Below are 17,994 nucleotides of genomic sequence, written 5' to 3'. Positions count from 1 at the left end.
ATGAGATATAAGGTTCACTTGAGTGACCCAGCAGTATTGGCGGCGGAGGTTTTGCACTCTCCCGAGTGCTCCCCCTCTAGTTTTTTATTGTAGTTGTGCATGCACTACTAATTTATGAATGCTGCCTCCTTGTTTGAACACATTTCCAGGCTCGGCAAACATAAATGATCGGAGTATGCTTGGCCGTCGAGATAGCGAGCTCGCTGTGGTGGTGTCTGACACAGAGTTCGTTCCATCGACCATGGATGGACAGCCATACGAGGCTGGCAAGTTTGCTGGCTCTTTGCGCAACAACTGTTTTCGGTAGGCACAGTTGACATTTTTTTTTTTTTATCATAGTTGGTTTATTTTTTTATTCTCATTTCTTTAAAGACTTTTGAATTGATTTGATTTCAATCAGTTGAATTTTGTTTTTTTGTTTTTTTTTTAAATCAGTTGGATAAATGTATCTCCTTCGTTCAAATGCAGCACAAGCCTGTGGGGTAGCATCATTGGCTGAGGCTTTGTCGCTGATGCAATGCCCTCTGCTGGTGAGGGCAAGAATTTGGAATTTGGCCAGGGTGCTGGCGATAGCTCGCCCACTCTTTGCGAACGACACAGTGGGATCTTTAACATCCACCAACTAATGCTGGCAGATGAGATTCCCGATTTAACGTCCATCCAAGGATGACACACAAAATTGATGAATCACCCTGCCCGAGAAACACTGGGATGACAGTTTATAGCTGTGCCGGGATTCAAACCCAGGCTACATGGTTTAGAGGCAAGTGTGTGTACCTCTGGGTCATCCTGTCAGCCCGGATAAATGAATGTCATTCCATCTTCTGGTTTCTAGACCTTTGGGTCACCTCATTATCATTTACTAACATCTTTATTTTTTTAAATTATAAACCATAAAAATATCATTTGACCATTTATTTGTCTGTTCACGCATTTGTTTCCTGTTCCTGCTATTTCTCGGCTTCCCTACACCCCCATTATAGTTTGATTTTGGGCCTGTTGGATCAGCCAAATGTGGATATCTCTGATGTTGTCAGCGAACATTTCTTCAAAGACATCTGGACAGTGACTGCTGGCCGCAATGCAACCATATTTGATAAGGTGTGGCAACATTGTTGATGTTTTTGTTCTTGGTGGTAAAACCATATTTGGCATTTTGTTTTGTTTTCAATCCAAAAATCTTATCGGGAAAACAATGCAACCGATTACTACATTTTGTGTCTCAAATTTAATGTTCAAGTCATAGTTTGTACGACAAGTTCCTCTTTTTTTGTACACCTGCTGCTTGCTCCTTGCTTTACCTGCTTCCCTCCAATGATTTAAATCCCCTTTGGTTGTATACTGATCCTATATAAGATTGACAAAGCACAGATTATATACTCAACGTGTGTGTGTGTGTGTGTGTGTGTGTGTGTGTGTGTGTGTGTGTGTGTGTGTGTGTGTGTGTGTGTGTGTGTGTGTGTGTGTGTGTGTGTGTGTGTGTGTACATTTATAATAATATGTATATATATATATATATATATATATATATATATATATATATATATATATGTGTGTGTGTGTGTGTGTGTATATGTATATATGTATATATATATATATATATATATATATATATATATATATATATATATATGTATATGTATATGTATATATATATATATATATATATATATATATATATATATATATATATTCCCATATACATATATAATATATATATATACATATATATATATATATATATATATATATATATATATTTCCATATACATATACATTGTTGTGGATCTCTGCCACCCCGGCGTGCGGGCGACCGCTTTTAGGTAATTGCGGCCGCGCGCCCACCGACCATGGCAATCCAGTCGTAGCTTTCGGATCAATGCCGAAATCCAGCAACGGGTGTGTTTTTAACCACACCACAACCTTGTCAATGCTCTGCCCGCGCTACAGGGTCGATCGCCAAATTGTCGATTTACCTAATTATTCACGTGGGCAGACTACCGCGAGGTTGTACCTCAACGGGACCTGCTCGGAAACGAGCCGCTTAAGCAGCTCGCTCCGTTTGCGATTGCCGAGCGGTGTATTATCGCCAAGCCCCATTGGACACGATTAGCTAATCAGTGTTAAATAACCAGCTATTTATTCCGAACGCAATTATGGCAGTTCAATGGAAGAAGGGACGAACGAGCAGGTGTATATTCAAACAATGACATTTATTTATACATGCACATATACAAACAATGGTGGTAAGGGACAAGACACGAGCAAAAAGATCTACAGCCGTTCTATTACGTAATGTACAGGCACTTAACAGTTCTACTTAGTGGACAAGACTTCCATGCAAAAACCCCAGGAAAAAAAGGAGAACAGGGCCCGTAGGCCTTTAATGTTCCTCGGAGCCGGGATGACCGCAAGGCTCTGAGAGGTCGTGCAGGTTACCTGCCACCCTCGTGGTGACTCGCTGGGCCCTGGTCCGGTGACCCTCGGTGTGTCCGCCCACACTCGACTGGTCTCCACCAGCTCCCGACTCCACTCTCGACTCCAACGGCGCCTCCGATGGAGCCTTCAACGTCCAAGGAGACCAAGGACAGAGACCAAGGAGAGGGACTCTCTCACCCACTCGGCAACCGCCAGCTGCCAACTCCCTCCTCAACTGCTGGCGACTCCTCTCCTCAACTCGACTGACTTCTTGGCGATCCAACGTGGCCCTTTTATCGCCCCTGGTGTTCGCCCCTCCCTTCTCGGCGCGCGGGGGGGGGGACATTCCGGGGGGGGGGTTCGGCTTGGCTCTTCTTTTGGTCCGATCACAGACATTCTTTCTTTTCGTCGTTCTGAGGGAAAATTCAAACAGACCTCGGCTTGGCTCTTCTTTTGGTCTGGGCGGGAGTTGTTGAGATGCTGTTGTGGTGGTGGTGGTGACATGGTTGTTGTGTGGTTGGCGCTGTGGTGGGGATGGCGTGGTTGTTGAGATGCTGTTTTGGTTGAAATAAAAGACAGAACAGAATAATGGCTAACTCAAAGATGCACAGCCCGGTACATGAATAATTCCCTTTAGACATTGTTGGGGAATCTTATCTGGACACACACTTATCAACATAACTGATCTTCGGGGAACCTGAATGGTGATCTGTGAATTTCCACATCGTAACAACATATATATATATACATATATATATATATATACATATATATATATATATATATATATATACATATATATATATATATATATATATATATATATATATATATATATATATATATATATATATATATATATATATATATATATATATATATATATATATACATACATGTGGCTCGTTTTCCTGACTCTGATCCTGCTCACCAGATTCTCTCAGCGAGGGAGTCTCATGAGTGGAGGAGGCCAGTGGGTCGACCACGTGCCTCATGGTTGCAACAGGTTGACCATCATCTCAAGGAGATGGGGATGGGCCTGGCATCTGCCTGGGGGATGGCCAGACGAAGGCCCCTGGAGTACCGGCGGAAAGTGGACGCAGCGACGTGCTGTTCTGGCACATGCTCCCATACCTGACCTACCTGACCTATATATATATATATATATATATATATATATATATATATATATATATATATATATATATATATATATATATATATATATATATATATATATTTCCACATACACACATTATATATTGATATATATATATATATATATATATATATATATATATATATATATATATATATATATATATAATATTTCCACATACACACATTATATATTGATATATATATATATATATATATATATATATATATATATATATATATATATATATATATATATATTTCCACATACACACATTATATATATATATATATATATATATATATATATATATATATATATATATATATATATATATATATATATATATATATATATATATATATATATATATATATATTTCCACATACACACATTATATATTGATATATATATATATATATATATATATATATATATATATATATATTTTTTTTTTTTCCATATACATATATATACAGCTCTGGAAAAAAAATAAGAGACCACTCCAAAAAAAGTTAAATCAGCATCTCTACATGTATGGCAGCCATTCCATTCCAGTGTCTGTTGAATTCCAACACAGGCACACCTCATTCTACTGAGTGAGGTACTGATTAGGTGATTACCTGAACCGAATCTTATTTAACAAGGATAAGTATAAAAACCACTGCTGTGGTCATCACTATCCTCTTGCAATTGGACCAGCTGGGTGCCAAAAACAGTGCTAGTAGTACCTCAAAAGTAATTGGAATCAAAAAAATAACTATTGACCATGCCAAAAGAGTTGAAAAGTAAAGTTTTGAGTGAGGAAAAGAAGGGTTCAATTCTGGCTTTACTGGCAGAGGGATACAGTGAGCATCACGTTGCTTCCATCCTTAAAATTTCAAAGACTATGGTTCATAAGAACAAGGTCAAGCAGCAGACATTGGGGACAACAAAGCTACAGACTGGCAGAGAGATACAGTGGGCATCACGTTGCTTCCATCCTTAAAATTTCAAAGACGGCAGTTCATAAGAACAAGGTCAAACAGCAGACATTGGGGACAACAAAGCTACAGACTGGCAGAGGGCGAAAACGACTTTCCACTGACCAGGATGACCGCCAACTCATTTGAATGTCACTCACCAACCGTAGGATGACATCAAGTGACCTACCAAAAGAATGGCAAACGGCAGCTGGGGTGAAGTGCACAGCGAGGACGGTTTGAAACAGGCTCTTAGGGGCAGGGCTGAAGTCGTGCAAAGCAAGAAAAAAGCCCTTCATCAATGAGAAGCAAAGAAGAGCCAGGCTGAGGTTTGCAAAGGACCATAAGGATTGGACCGTAGAGGACTGGAGTAAGGTCATCTTCTCTGATGAGTCCAATTTTCAGCGTTGTCCAACACCTGGTCATCTAATGGTTTGACGCAGACCTGGAGAGGCCTACAAGCCGCAGTGTCTCACTGTGAAATTTGGTGGAGCATCAGTGATGATCTGGGGGTGCTTCAGCAAGCCTGGAATCGGGCAGATTTGTCTTTGTGAAGGACTCATGAATCAAGCCACGTACAAAGTTGTCCTGGGAGAACACTTGCTTCCTTCTGCTCTGACAATGTTCCCCAACTCTGAGGATTGGTTTTTCCAGCAGGACAATGCTCCATGCAACACAGCCAGGTCAATCAAGGTGTGGATGGAGGACCATCAGATCAAGACCCTGTCATGGCCAGCCAAATCTCCAGACCTGAACCCCATTGAAAACCTCTGGAATGTGATCAAGAGGAAGATGGATGGTCTCAAGCTATCAAACAAAGCCAAGCTCCTTGAATTTTTGCGCCAGGAGTGGCATAAAGTCACCCAACAGCAATGTGAAAGACTGGTGGAGAGCATGCCAAGACACATGAAAGCTGTGATTGAAAATCAGGGTTATTCCACAAAATATTGATTTCTGAACTCTTCCTAAGTTAAAACATTAGTGTTGTGTTGTTTAAAAATGAATATGAACTTGTTTTGTTTGTATTATTTGAGGTCTGAAAACACTGAATCTTGTTGTTATTTTGACCAGTTGTCATTTTCTGCAAATAAATGCTCCAAATGACAATATTTTTATTAGGAATTTGGGAGAAATGTTGTCAGTAGTTTATAGAAGAAAACAAAAATGTTCATTTTACTCAAACACATACCTATAAATAGTAAAACCAGAAAAAAAAACTGATAATTTTGCAGTGTTCTCTTAATTTTTACAGATATATATTGTTGTGGTTACCAAATTCGCAAACCACCATTCAGGTCCCTTAGGTGAGGTATCTCGGTAAGTACATGTGTAGTTAGGCCCAAACCCGTTGTCTAGTGGGAATACATGTCATTTATGCGTGCTGCGACTCTTCAGGATAGCCGTTTTTCTTTTGCTATCTTTATTTTGGACCAACCGCCATGATTACCACCACAACCACAACATCAACCACCAACCACAACGCCGCTTCACCACAACCGCCACGACCTTCCCGTCACACCTCGCAACCGTCGCATCGCCACCGTTCTTGCCCCGCTGTGGGTACCGGTGTTGGACTCGTGCAGGGCGCGCGCCGAACAGCGTGTACAAAATCACGGATTTTGTGCTTCAAAAACGGATCAAAAACGACACACGCCCACTTTTTGCCGTCCAATCGGTGAGCGAGGGGCGGGTGGCCCCGCCCCAGGGCGATCGATATATGCAAATTTATGGATCAAAAGCCTTCACGCCCACTTTTTCTCGGGCCAATGGGGAGCGAGGTGAAAGGTCGAAGGGAGGGGGTCAAAGATGAGAGGGCGAAGCTACGGGGCTGATAAAAGGACCGTGTTCGTCAGTCCAGAGAGTCGAGAGGCGGAGAGTAGGAGAGTAGGAGAGTCGGAAACAGAGAGTCAAGACTTCGCGGGCGGTGGAGTTGGCAAGAAGGAGCTGGTCGTCGTGTGCGTTGGAGTCGGAACGGAGGGGACGGAGCTGTGGAAAGGCAGCGACACCAGACGAGGGGGTGCTCGCGTCGGGAGCTGCACCCCAGGGAGGCCGACAGCGCGACCTGGCCGAGGTGGAGACGCTCGTCGCGGGATAATAAAAATCCTCTATACCCCGAGCATCAGCAACCCCCTCCTGTTTCCCCCCGCGCTGAGATAGTGCGACCAAGGGGGCCCCTTTCCCACCCCCTACCAGACACTGTCCGCGAGGCCCGCGGAGTTGAGGCACCATCGCCGCTCCGCGTCTCATCACCAGACGGGTAGGCGCGACCCGGTCTCGGCCTCAGGCCCGCCTCATCCTTGAGGGTATTCTTTTCCTTGGTTTTGGGTATGTGTTGTCGGCGCCGTCTGTGAAGTAGAATTGTATAAGTGTTGCCGTGTGCTCGGTAGTCGGTATTTTTGTATCGGTAGTCGGTCGGTGTTTATCGGTATCGGTAGTCGGTCGGTGTGCTCGGTAGTCGGTATTTTATCGGCTCGGTAGTCGGTCGGTGTTTTCGCTTTTACATTTGCTTTTTGTGTAAATTACATTGTGTCTTTTCTGTGTGCATTTGGTGGAATTGTATATGTGTGCTCCCGTGTGCCGCGAATAAATGTGCTTTGTGTTGAACTGTTTCCCGCTTCGCTTCGTCTTTTCCTCTATTGAATCCCCATCTTGCTTCACGTAAAGGGTTGGTAGTGGGCTGAATACGCCCGATAATTAATCGAACCGTCGAGGTCGACGATAACACCGCTCGGTTATTCTGATAGTACGGAACAGGTCGCTTAAGTGGCCCGTGTCCGAAGTCGACCTGCGGCGAGGTGCGATCGCCCGGTCTACCCTCCGCGTGGGTACTTAGGTAGGTCGAATTTGGCGAGCAACCCTATCCCACGCGGGGGCTGATTGGCTCGATCGCGGTGAGACCGAAAGGTCCACCCGTGACTGGTTCCCGGCGTTAGTCCGAGAGGGTCACGACTGGATTGTCCGTCCGGTGGGCGACGTGCCGCGATTCGAGTTACGTGGCCGTCAGCACGCCGGCGGGCGCGGAATCCACAACAATATATATATATATATATATATATATATATATATATATATATATGTGTATATATGTATATGTATATATGTGTATATATGTATATGTATATACATATATATATTTATATATATATATATATATATATATATATATATATATATATATATATTTATATATATATATATATATATATATATATATATATATATTTATATATATATATATATATATATATATATATATATATATATATATATATATATATTTTATATATATATATATGTATTTATATATTTATATATATATATATTTATATATATATATATATTTATATATATATATATTTATATATATATATATATATATATATATATATATATATATATATATACATACAGTCGACAAGGCGTAAGTCGGCAGCATGTAACTCGTCACTTCGCCAAAGTCGGCAGCGTCAAAAAGTCCCGAATTTATCTCATGTTAAATCCCTTTGAATAAAGGGTCATCCCTCTGTAAGTCGTCATCTCTAAGTCATCACTTCGTCGAAGTCGTCAGATGTTATCCGTTCCCGCGTAATGGAAACTCCAGTAAATTACCACTCCTAACTCGTCACATGGAACTGCTGCCTCGTGAGAAGCCTGATTTCATGGAATCGTGATGCTCGCTCATTGGTTTACACCGTCAGTGATAGGCTATTTATAACTGCGTACACACGTTGATCGCACTGCAGGCGGGACAATGGCGACTAAGCACAAGCTTACAACTAAAACCCACCAAGAAAAATACGACAATATCCAGTTTTGCGAGGCAAACCCACTGATGAAGAAAACAGCCATAGCTGAGAAGTTGGACATCAAACGGCAGACATTGAACGATATCTTGAAGAATAAGGGCAAGATATTTGCACAAGTGGAGAAGATCGCGAGGCTGGTGGTAAGTGTGAAATGTGTGTCCTTTGAAGATGTCGATGACGCGCTCATCATCTGGTTTCGGCAAATGTCGGCTCAGCCAAATATTCAGTTTCGGCCAATTCGGCCAAATATTCGGCCGATGCTGTCTTTCGGTGGAGGATTGCCCTGACAACATCATGGAATACAATGACAGGTTTGAGTCCTTTCTCATGCACCAGATGCCCAAGAGTTTGAGGCAGTCAAACATAACGGATTACTTCGCGAAGGAGTAAAGGATCGATCGAGATTCGTGTTGAAGTCCAATAATAGTTTCATATTGGCTTGTTTTGTACATTACCGCACTCACGTACACATAGGCATTGAGTGGTAGTCATCACCACGATGACTGTGTGTCATGTAATTTGTCACCATACCATCACCGATGGTCTACAAGTTGTCTTACAGTTCTTCATTATCTTTACTTTTGATAAACTGATTCATGAATTCCATCTTTGCTTGATCACTTTCCAACTCACCAATGAATCCCCACCTATGCCCCGAGGATTGTGTTTCCCTTTTGGTACAATAGCCGGCTTCGAGATTGTTGCGCCCTCTCACACATACGTGTCCAGGCCACGCGCGACTTCATCCTTCACCCCACAGTCATGAATGTTCGCATACGCGTAAGTCGTCACACGTCTAAGTCGTCACTTTTTTCTCGGTCCCGATGTTGACGACTTACGAGTAGTCAACTGTATATATATATACATATATATATATATATATATATATATGTACCACACAAAGCAATGGGCACCACACAGCTTCAAAGATGGTCGCACATCAGTGGAAAATGAAGCACGTTCTGGTAGGCCCTCAACATCCCGAAATGAGATCGTCATTGACCAAGTGAGGACCCTGCTGATGCAGGATCGTCGAATCACGATCAGAGAACTTGCAGACGAGGCGGGCGTCAGCAATGGATCCGTTCATTCCATTGTGACTGAGGATTTGGGCTTCAGGAGAATCTCAGCGAAGTTCGTGCCAAAGCTGCTAACGATCGAGCAGAAGCAACTCCGTTTGGAGATCGCACAGGACATGCTGGAGACTGAACAGCGATCTCCAACTTCTTCAACACGGTGATCACTGGCAATGAGACCACAGTGATCCGTCATTTTGTCAAAAACGAAAATCCGACGGCGCTCACTTACACTTCCTCACTCATTGGCGGTCTGTCGGCGACTGACAGCTTCTGCAGGCGGGAAAATATTCACACATACGAATTAGGATCGCCTACATACGTGCACCAAACCACGCCTCCCTAGCTTCATTTGTTTACGCACAAAAAATTAAGGTTGGATACTTTTTGAACACACCTCGTATATGTGTATATATATATATATATATATATATATATATATATATATATATATATATATATATATATATATATATATTATTTCTGTTAACGTCTGCGTGTAATTTGACGTATCTCCTCCAAACTGCCAGACGGATTGTCGCCACTTTCGGCATGCGGGTGCTCTGTGGTCTAATGAACAGCATAGGCTATATGAGATCGCCCCAGACAGAGACAGGTTTGGGAATTTTGGGCGATTTTCTAATTTTTACATTCGTTTGCATGGTGTGAGTTCACCGCTGAGAGGCGTAATTCTGTCATGACATCATCGGTCATTCGCTGATGTTATTACGTCTGTCGTCGACAGACCGTCACCGCCGAGAGGCGTAATGCTATTCCTCAAAAACAGCGTCTGCAATGTAAAACCTTCTGCATGTGAATTTGACACAAAAAATGTAACAAGAAACATTGTATTTAAAGTAAAGATTTATTTTTTTTTAAATATTATTTCTGTTAACGTCTGCGCATAATTTGACGTTTCTCAACCGCCATCATTACCTGTGTTGTGTCTTGCGTGTGTGATCTTCAAATTAAAGCGTCCAGCGGTGTTCGATCGTCAGATGTGCGCCAAAAAGTGCCGTTCATTGAAATTTGCATTCTGATTCTCGTTCACCCTCCACCACTCCTGTTCAGTCTCGGGCTAGGCCTAGATCATGTTCAACTTGCCCCATCAGACGCCAATCTTCCAGTCACACTGCAGAGGATGCAATTTCCAGTCAGACTCGCATACTCGATGACCATAAACAAATCCCAGGGCCAAACATTTGACAAACTCGGAATATACCTCCCAGCCCCTGTGTTCTCCCATGGCCAACTATATGTTGCATTTTCATGTGCAAGAGGTTACTCCTATATATCTATCAAAGTGGACAATAATTCCTCACAAGGACTATTCAGCAACAAGACACTCACCCAAAATGTCATCTACAGGGAGGTCCTTTCGAAAACGAAGGACAGGTAACCATAGTGCATCACATCCCTAAAGACACCCTCCCCAGCTTCCCATAACATCAACTATTATGCCTCATCCACCTTTTGCCACTCATACAACTCCGTGCGGAGCACGGGTATATGCTAGTATTTTTATGTATGTATATATATGTATGTATATATATATATATATATATATATATATATATATATATATATGTATATGTATATGTATATATATATATATATATATATATATATATATATATATATATATATATATATATATATATATATATATATATATATATATATATATATATATATATATATGTGTGTGTGTGTGTTCTTTTTTTACTCAACGTGATCAACCGCAGATCTTCTCTCTGTTCTCTCTCTCACAACTGTGACTGTTCCTTTTAACATTTGAATATATTTTGTCATTATTAAGTCTTGGAATATTACTCAATCATAAAATATGGTTTGACATCTGACTCTCGATCTGTACTCAGCTTTTGTTCTATTTTCGTCCTTCCTTTCTCATTTTCTGGATTTTATACTTTCTCAGTCATATTTGTGTCATGATTAATGGCTTGCATTCAGATCATTTTCAGATCAGCCCATCCTTTCACACCATTGAAATTGTATTGGGATTACCTTACACACCAGTAGGAACTTGGTGGGTTCTCTATTTTTTCAACCCTACATTTGGTTTTGCTCTTCTTGCCAACCCCTACTTTTGCCCTTTCTGAGACATCCTAGATCACACCTGTCCTTCAAGAAACCATCACCTGCTCAGCCTCTCCAAGTCCAGGCTGGTTGCCCACCTGCATTATTTTGCTCCCTTATTCTCTCAATTGTGGAATAATCTCCTTGTATCCATTGTCTTCTCCTCTTTACTTCATTTTTTCAAATGTGCTGTCCATCACAATCTCATGCACTCACCTATGCTACATCCACGATCTACACACACACACACACACACACACACACACACACACACACACACACACACACACACACACACACACACACACACACACACACACACACACACACACACACACACACACACACACACACACACACACACACACATTTTTTCCTGTTCTTTTCCCATTTTGTTCCTCTGCATGCCAATTTTACTCCTTTTTGTGATTATTCCTTTTTTCCTTGTATCTGACCATGCCTCCTCCCCCCTACCTACCCCAATACCTTTTGGTAGTCTGTATACCTGTTTCACTTTGTACTTTGGCTTTATAGAACCCAAACCCTTGTATAGAAAAATATTTAATGCAAGAGTTCTGCATAGATCTGTTCCATCTTCTTCTCCATAAATTACCTTTCCATCCCAATAAACCACATTATTTACCTTTATACCAATGACACCGATCTCGATACCATTGCTTCTTACCATTCAACTTCATAGGCATTGTGCTTGCCTTGCTTCTTTTTTTTTTTACTGTGTCTAGCCCTGGAATTGTCGCCGTTACACAGGAAGCACAGTAAGACTGTACGTACTAATGTTGTCTTCTTCAATTTCAATGAAACTCAAACTTTCCTCGTTTCTTGCCAACACGATCATTTCAAGCCATCTTTCTCTTTCATTGGCCGAGCACGAAGCACCGCATATTCACATCAACATACTCAGCATCTCCTTAACTCGTATCCTGTCTTTGACTATCTTGAGGCTTGCCAAGAAAGAACAAAACAGTTGGTTTTCATTTTTGTGCACACTCGATCTCTACTCATTGGTAATTGCTCTATTTGCAGGTTTTCAAATGTATCCCCTCTGACTTCATCCTGAACTCAGAGCAGCTCGCATGTAAGGACACCCATGATGCTTTGGTAGAGCAGGATGGAGACAAGGCTCGGCAGAAGCTCAAAGGCGTGCAAGGTTTCCTGGTGCAATTTCCACTACTCTTCCTGCAGGAACAAAATCTCATGCCAGCCATCCACACCAAAGAGGGAATTATGCCAACGGAGCTGTGGACTTAGGAGGGCAATGTTTGGCTCTCGGCAGTGCTGAACGTGAAATCTGGTGGGATGATTGTGTCAAAGGAACATGAGGTCTTTTGAAGACCGTGCAGAGAGGAAGTACACAGTTGCATGTGTTGTAGTACGGCCATCTTTGATTCCCTTAAGAATGTACTTCCTGGTTTATTATTTTTTTTCGGTAAAACTTGACTTTTACGATCACCTTTTCTAACAATCAAAACCAGCCACAGAAACAGGTTATTTCCAAAGTGAGACTATTTCAAGTAAAATCAGCCAAGGACATTTTGGCCACATAAGGCAGTTGCCAGCAGTATCCACTGACCATATATCTCAAATATTTCTTATAACAGCCTTCTGTTGTGCACAACGTGAAAAAGAATGGAATGTATACGACATGACATCAAAGACGTGTTGTGACTGAAAGAAGCAGGACTTTTGTTTTTTAACGAGTCATCTCATTTGCTTGGAGCTGGCAGGATGGCATAGAGGTACGCACACTCGCCTCCAAGCTGTCAAGCCTGGGTTCGATTCCTGACTCAGCTATAAACTGTCAGCCCGGTGTTTCACAGGCAGGACGATTCATCAACGTGTGTGCCGTCCCACAGATGGACGTTAAACAGACGTCCCATCTGCCGGAATTCGTTGGTGGACGTTAAAGATCCCACGGTGTCCTTCGCGAAGAGTAGGCAGGCTATTGCCAGCACCGTGGCCAAATTACAAATTCCTACTCTGACTTGTCAAACGTCAGGCCTGACCAGCCGGTTTGTGAGGACTCGGGCCAAGCTTTCCCTGACCGACCCCACAAGAAAGGTGGGATAATTGTGGCCGTTAAAGAAGTCATCGCATTTTCTTCATCATAATATTTTTCGATCTCATTTTTCTTTGCTGAAAATTCAAAGGGCTATCAGCTGTCACACAGCCCTATGCCATCAGCAATGGCAGGGATTGATTTTGGGTTATATATAATTAGTTTATTTGCTGTAACTCTGCCAATGAGCCGTGAACTAAGTAACGAGCCATGAGGTGCTGGATAACTATGCTGCGATACCTGCTGGGATAATCATGATGGCTTCGTCAAGTTAATGAGAACTTTGTGGGGTATGGAGAGGGTCGCAGACATTACCTGACCGGAGGAATTGTTATGGGGATAACGAAGTTCATTGATTTCCATCGGAATACGAGTAGAAGCAAATAAGATGCAGAAACAACATTTGAAATATCTCCGCTAATCTGCTTATCTCATTGCAATATCCCAGTTAGGCGTGGGAATAGCTTGACCAAGATTCTGGGATCACAGTTGGGATGACTTTGCCGTTGGTGATTAACTTTGGTTCGGCGTTGAGATAAACTGGAATAGCATCGGTTGTTTTTTTTTGTTTGTTTTGATTAATTTTCTGCTTTGCTTTATTTTTGGGTGGAAGGGTGTGGATGGTGACGATTAGCTCTTATGTCCCTGAATGTGTTCCTCTATTATTGAAGATGCTAGGTTCCCGTTGTCATATGTGAGGGCGTTTACACTTGTCCCTGCTCACATGCATGTTCATTTTATCTTTTACATGTTCATCCCAAAAGTCCCAAGACCCCTTTTTTTTTCAGTGACACTACTCTTAGAAGAAATTTCCAGAATCAATAGCCACGCAATATTATTTATTTTCTCGCTCAAGGCTCGCTGTTGCAACTAATAATACTAGACTGAAGATAGACATTTAAAATGTATCAAAATCGACACCGTCTTGCACTGACTGCTGATTCTACTCATAACAGTGGAATCAACAGTCAGTGTGAAGACATTATATGGGACTGGTTATATCGAACATAAATATTCTTATTTCCCTGAAAACAAAGAGGGGTTCTAATGTGAAAAAAAATAAAGAAAGAAGATGGGAAAATGTGATAATTGAATGAGATCTCGACGATTGATTTGTAACTTCAAATGTTGCAAGTCTGGAATACGGAGGGGAAAAAGGGGTAACGCAGAATGGGTGACTTCTTGTCGAAGCTGGAGTATACGGTGTTACAAACAGAGTGAAGAGGAGGGACAGAAACAGAGAGTTTGACAGAGCACTAACGGTGATAGTAGTGGTAGAAGAGGCACAGAGAAGAGACTGCTCGCTGGTGGGCCAAAGGTTGGAAATGGCTGGACAAAGTAGGATCGGTCGGACACTCTTGGCTTGGATGCGATGCGCAATACTGATGACTGACGGAGGAGCACTGCCCCATACATGGGAGCAGTATTCCATCACTGGTCTGACTTGGGATTGGTAGAAGATAAGCAACTGATGGGAGTCCACGCACGAGTGAGCTCCAAAGAGGAAACAAAGTTGTTTGGAGGCAGATTTTGATCAAGCTGGGCAGGTTTGTCAAATGCATCATCTCGTACACACATGTTGGTTAAAGGAACTCTCCGGGTTACATTTTCAATTGTTTTTATACATTGTCGCCATGAAACTAAGTGTTATTCTGTTAATAAAATAATGCCTTGGCTTAATTAATTATATATTCCTTTCTCCACCCACTGCTCTATTCATGCTGCAGCATCAGTCATGTCACTGAGATTTCTGTTGTTATTTTAAATTCTTTACAAGCACAATATATATATATATATATATATATATATATATATATATATATATATATATATATATATATATATATATATATATATATATATATATATATATATATATATATATATATATATTACATACACACACGTGGGTACTCCCGCTCTCAGCAGACAATGTGCTGCAGCACATTCTTGGAAGTGCACTTAATAATATTTGTCATATATTAAAGAAATGGTATTGATCAAAACGGCATACTCCAAATAATAAAACCTATGAAATAACCGAAAAAATCCCAAAAATAAAAATATTTTTTTCTTTTTGAAAATTATTCAATGGAAAACCTAAGTGGAGACCCCCCTCCTGAGTATACCCCGATAATTTGGTGTCGATCAACCCAAGGGTCTCAAGAGTAGTTAACTGACAAGCATGCATACAATCACCCCTCTGTTTTATATAGTTGATGGTTCCTTCTACAACTTGCGAAACCAAAAGAGAAAGAACGAAAGAAGATTAGTGGTTCATCACGTCATGCTGTGTTCATACATCCACAACCATGATGCTACTCTGTTCAGGCTTGTATGTATGGACACTATGTTAAAAAAGAATTGCAGATCCGTGTGCTGGAGCAAAATTACATCACCGACCCAGATTGAAGGAGAAGTAAACAATATACTCCTACTACGAGAACAACTACTTTTACTAACTTCAATTACTCCCACCTTCTTGAGGTATCGACCTGGGAAAGCTTTTAGGCCGAGACCTTTTACGAACCGTTTGGCCATCACTAATATTCCACTGAAAGTGGCAGGAATTTATAATTTGCAGGCGATAACTCACCTATTCTTTGCAATTAAGACACCATAATAAATTTGACATCCATCAATGGCCAGTGTTGGTGAACGGGTCCTCTTCACATCCGTCTGATGGACAGCATAGACCTCGATGCCTCTCCCTGCATGCGAAACACCAGGGTGACAGTTTATAGTCGGCCCAACATTAAAACCCAGGGGTATATAGCTCAAAAGCAAGCATGCAAAACTAAATAATTATTTCTTATTTGTTCACACAATTAACTTCACAAAAAGTGTGATTCTGGTCATATTCACCAACTCTAACCCAGAGAGTCCCTTTAGGTTCACGATCTTCTATGCACCTGTGTTGCTTTGTTATAACAACTCGACTACTGTTTACATATCGTCATCACAGTTTTGATGCAATACTATATATTCAACTTCTGCAAATTATGTGAATGACACGTAGAGCAGGTTGTTGATCACCGGGTTCATAGTTAGATGTCAACTGAGATGTTGCAAACAAATGTTGAGTTTGTGTACAGGTACAGGTGCAGATTAACGGACAAGGAAGCCATTTTCATGTCACCCTATCTTTGCTAGCATTTCGGCTAACACCTTCATTTTCATGTTTTCTCAAAAAGACTTGGATCAGGTGATTTTTGTCCAGATTTTGTGGGGTTTTGGATGGAATGGAGATTATTCCGATGTGGTTGGAATCGGATAGCTCATGGCAAGCACTACAATATACCTTCACGTCTTTTAGACTTTTCACGGTCTTTTAATTCCTCAAATTTTCTTTTTTCATCATTGTTACGGTAGAGGTCAGAAATCCAAGACTTGCTGCTAAACGTGTTTGCATGCCACTGATAAAAACAACTTGTGCTCATCAGCATGACGACTGCCATAAAGGAGCAGTGACGTGTTGCGTTTTGCAAAACGTCAATTGCTTAAACCTTTCATACTCGATGTTGTTGTTTGTTTTTTTTTCCCCCTTACACAAACATTCTCGTTCAACAAGCAGCAAACTGGCCAGGAAGATGAAATTTCAAATTTTGATCGAAATGTATTTGCAGGTTTGATGCTGCAGTTTACATGTTGACACATATCCAGTCTTCCGGCACTTGCGTACAGTTTATTTGCAAATTTTATTCGCAGTTTGGGCAACAAAAAGCTATTTTTCTACCGATTGGTGATTTTCTTTTTCACCACATTGCATTCCAGTTTCAATATTGTCAAATGTTTCAACCTTTTCCAGAATGGACACTGGGTTCTGGTGGCATGACGTGTTATATTTGCCTTATTTTTATTTTTTAGGTCTGTTTTGTATGCTTTGCTTTGCTTAGGGTTTATACATTGGAAACTGCATGGTCTTACTGCGGTTTTGATGCATTAAAATGCTGTTTTGCTCAATCGCTGACTTCTCAGTATATTTGTCCACCCGTCTTCCAACACCTAACGTCGACATGTTCTCAAATCCAGGATTGCTTTCAATCGAATGTGGTTCATTTGTGTCTGCGGTGTAACAATGAACGTGTTGCAAATTAATTTAAAGTGGTTTTGCGCTTTTCATTTACAATTACAAGACAGTACAAATTTCGCAAACGATTGGTGATTCGTTATGATTTTACCGTAGTTTGTGAATTTTGAGGATAACAGCTGAGGATAACAAAAAGGTTCTGGTTGTTTCACAAAAAGAAAATGGATGGAGTCATTTATTCGAAAAATAAATGTCTCATGACTACACAGATATCTGCAGCAACTAAAATGTGTTTTGTTTAGTGGTTTTTCTTTCCTGGAGTTTAAATGACTTTTTCTGCTGGTAATTTGGAACAAATCAAGCCTGGTG

The 17,994-nt window shown here is 41.0% G+C and overlaps 1 protein-coding gene across 5 annotated transcripts in view; it reads left to right on the top strand.

Moving 5' to 3' along the window:
* The window catches only part of LOC147031804 (phospholipase D1-like), a 204,162-nt gene extending 186,604 nt beyond the window's left edge, over positions 1-17,558 (top strand). For all 5 annotated transcript variants that reach the window (XM_085867743.1, XM_085867750.1, XM_085867745.1 and 2 more), the window contains 3 exons: positions 150-303; positions 984-1,101; positions 12,563-17,558. In XM_085867743.1, the coding sequence (XP_085723869.1) occupies positions 150-303; positions 984-1,101; positions 12,563-12,787 (497 nt within the window). In that variant the 3' untranslated portion in view covers positions 12,788-17,558. The remainder of the gene's footprint in view (positions 1-149; positions 304-983; positions 1,102-12,562) is intronic.
* The last annotated feature ends 436 nt before the right edge of the window (positions 17,559-17,994 follow it).

The sequence above is a fragment of the Eptatretus burgeri genome, chromosome 2 (genome assembly GCF_056783735.1).
Source record: "Eptatretus burgeri isolate ZD-2024b chromosome 2, Ebu_testis_v1, whole genome shotgun sequence".
Taxonomy (NCBI): domain Eukaryota; kingdom Metazoa; phylum Chordata; class Myxini; order Myxiniformes; family Myxinidae; genus Eptatretus; species Eptatretus burgeri.
Note: the sequence above shows the minus strand (reverse complement) of the source record. Positions and strands in the feature narration are given on the sequence as shown.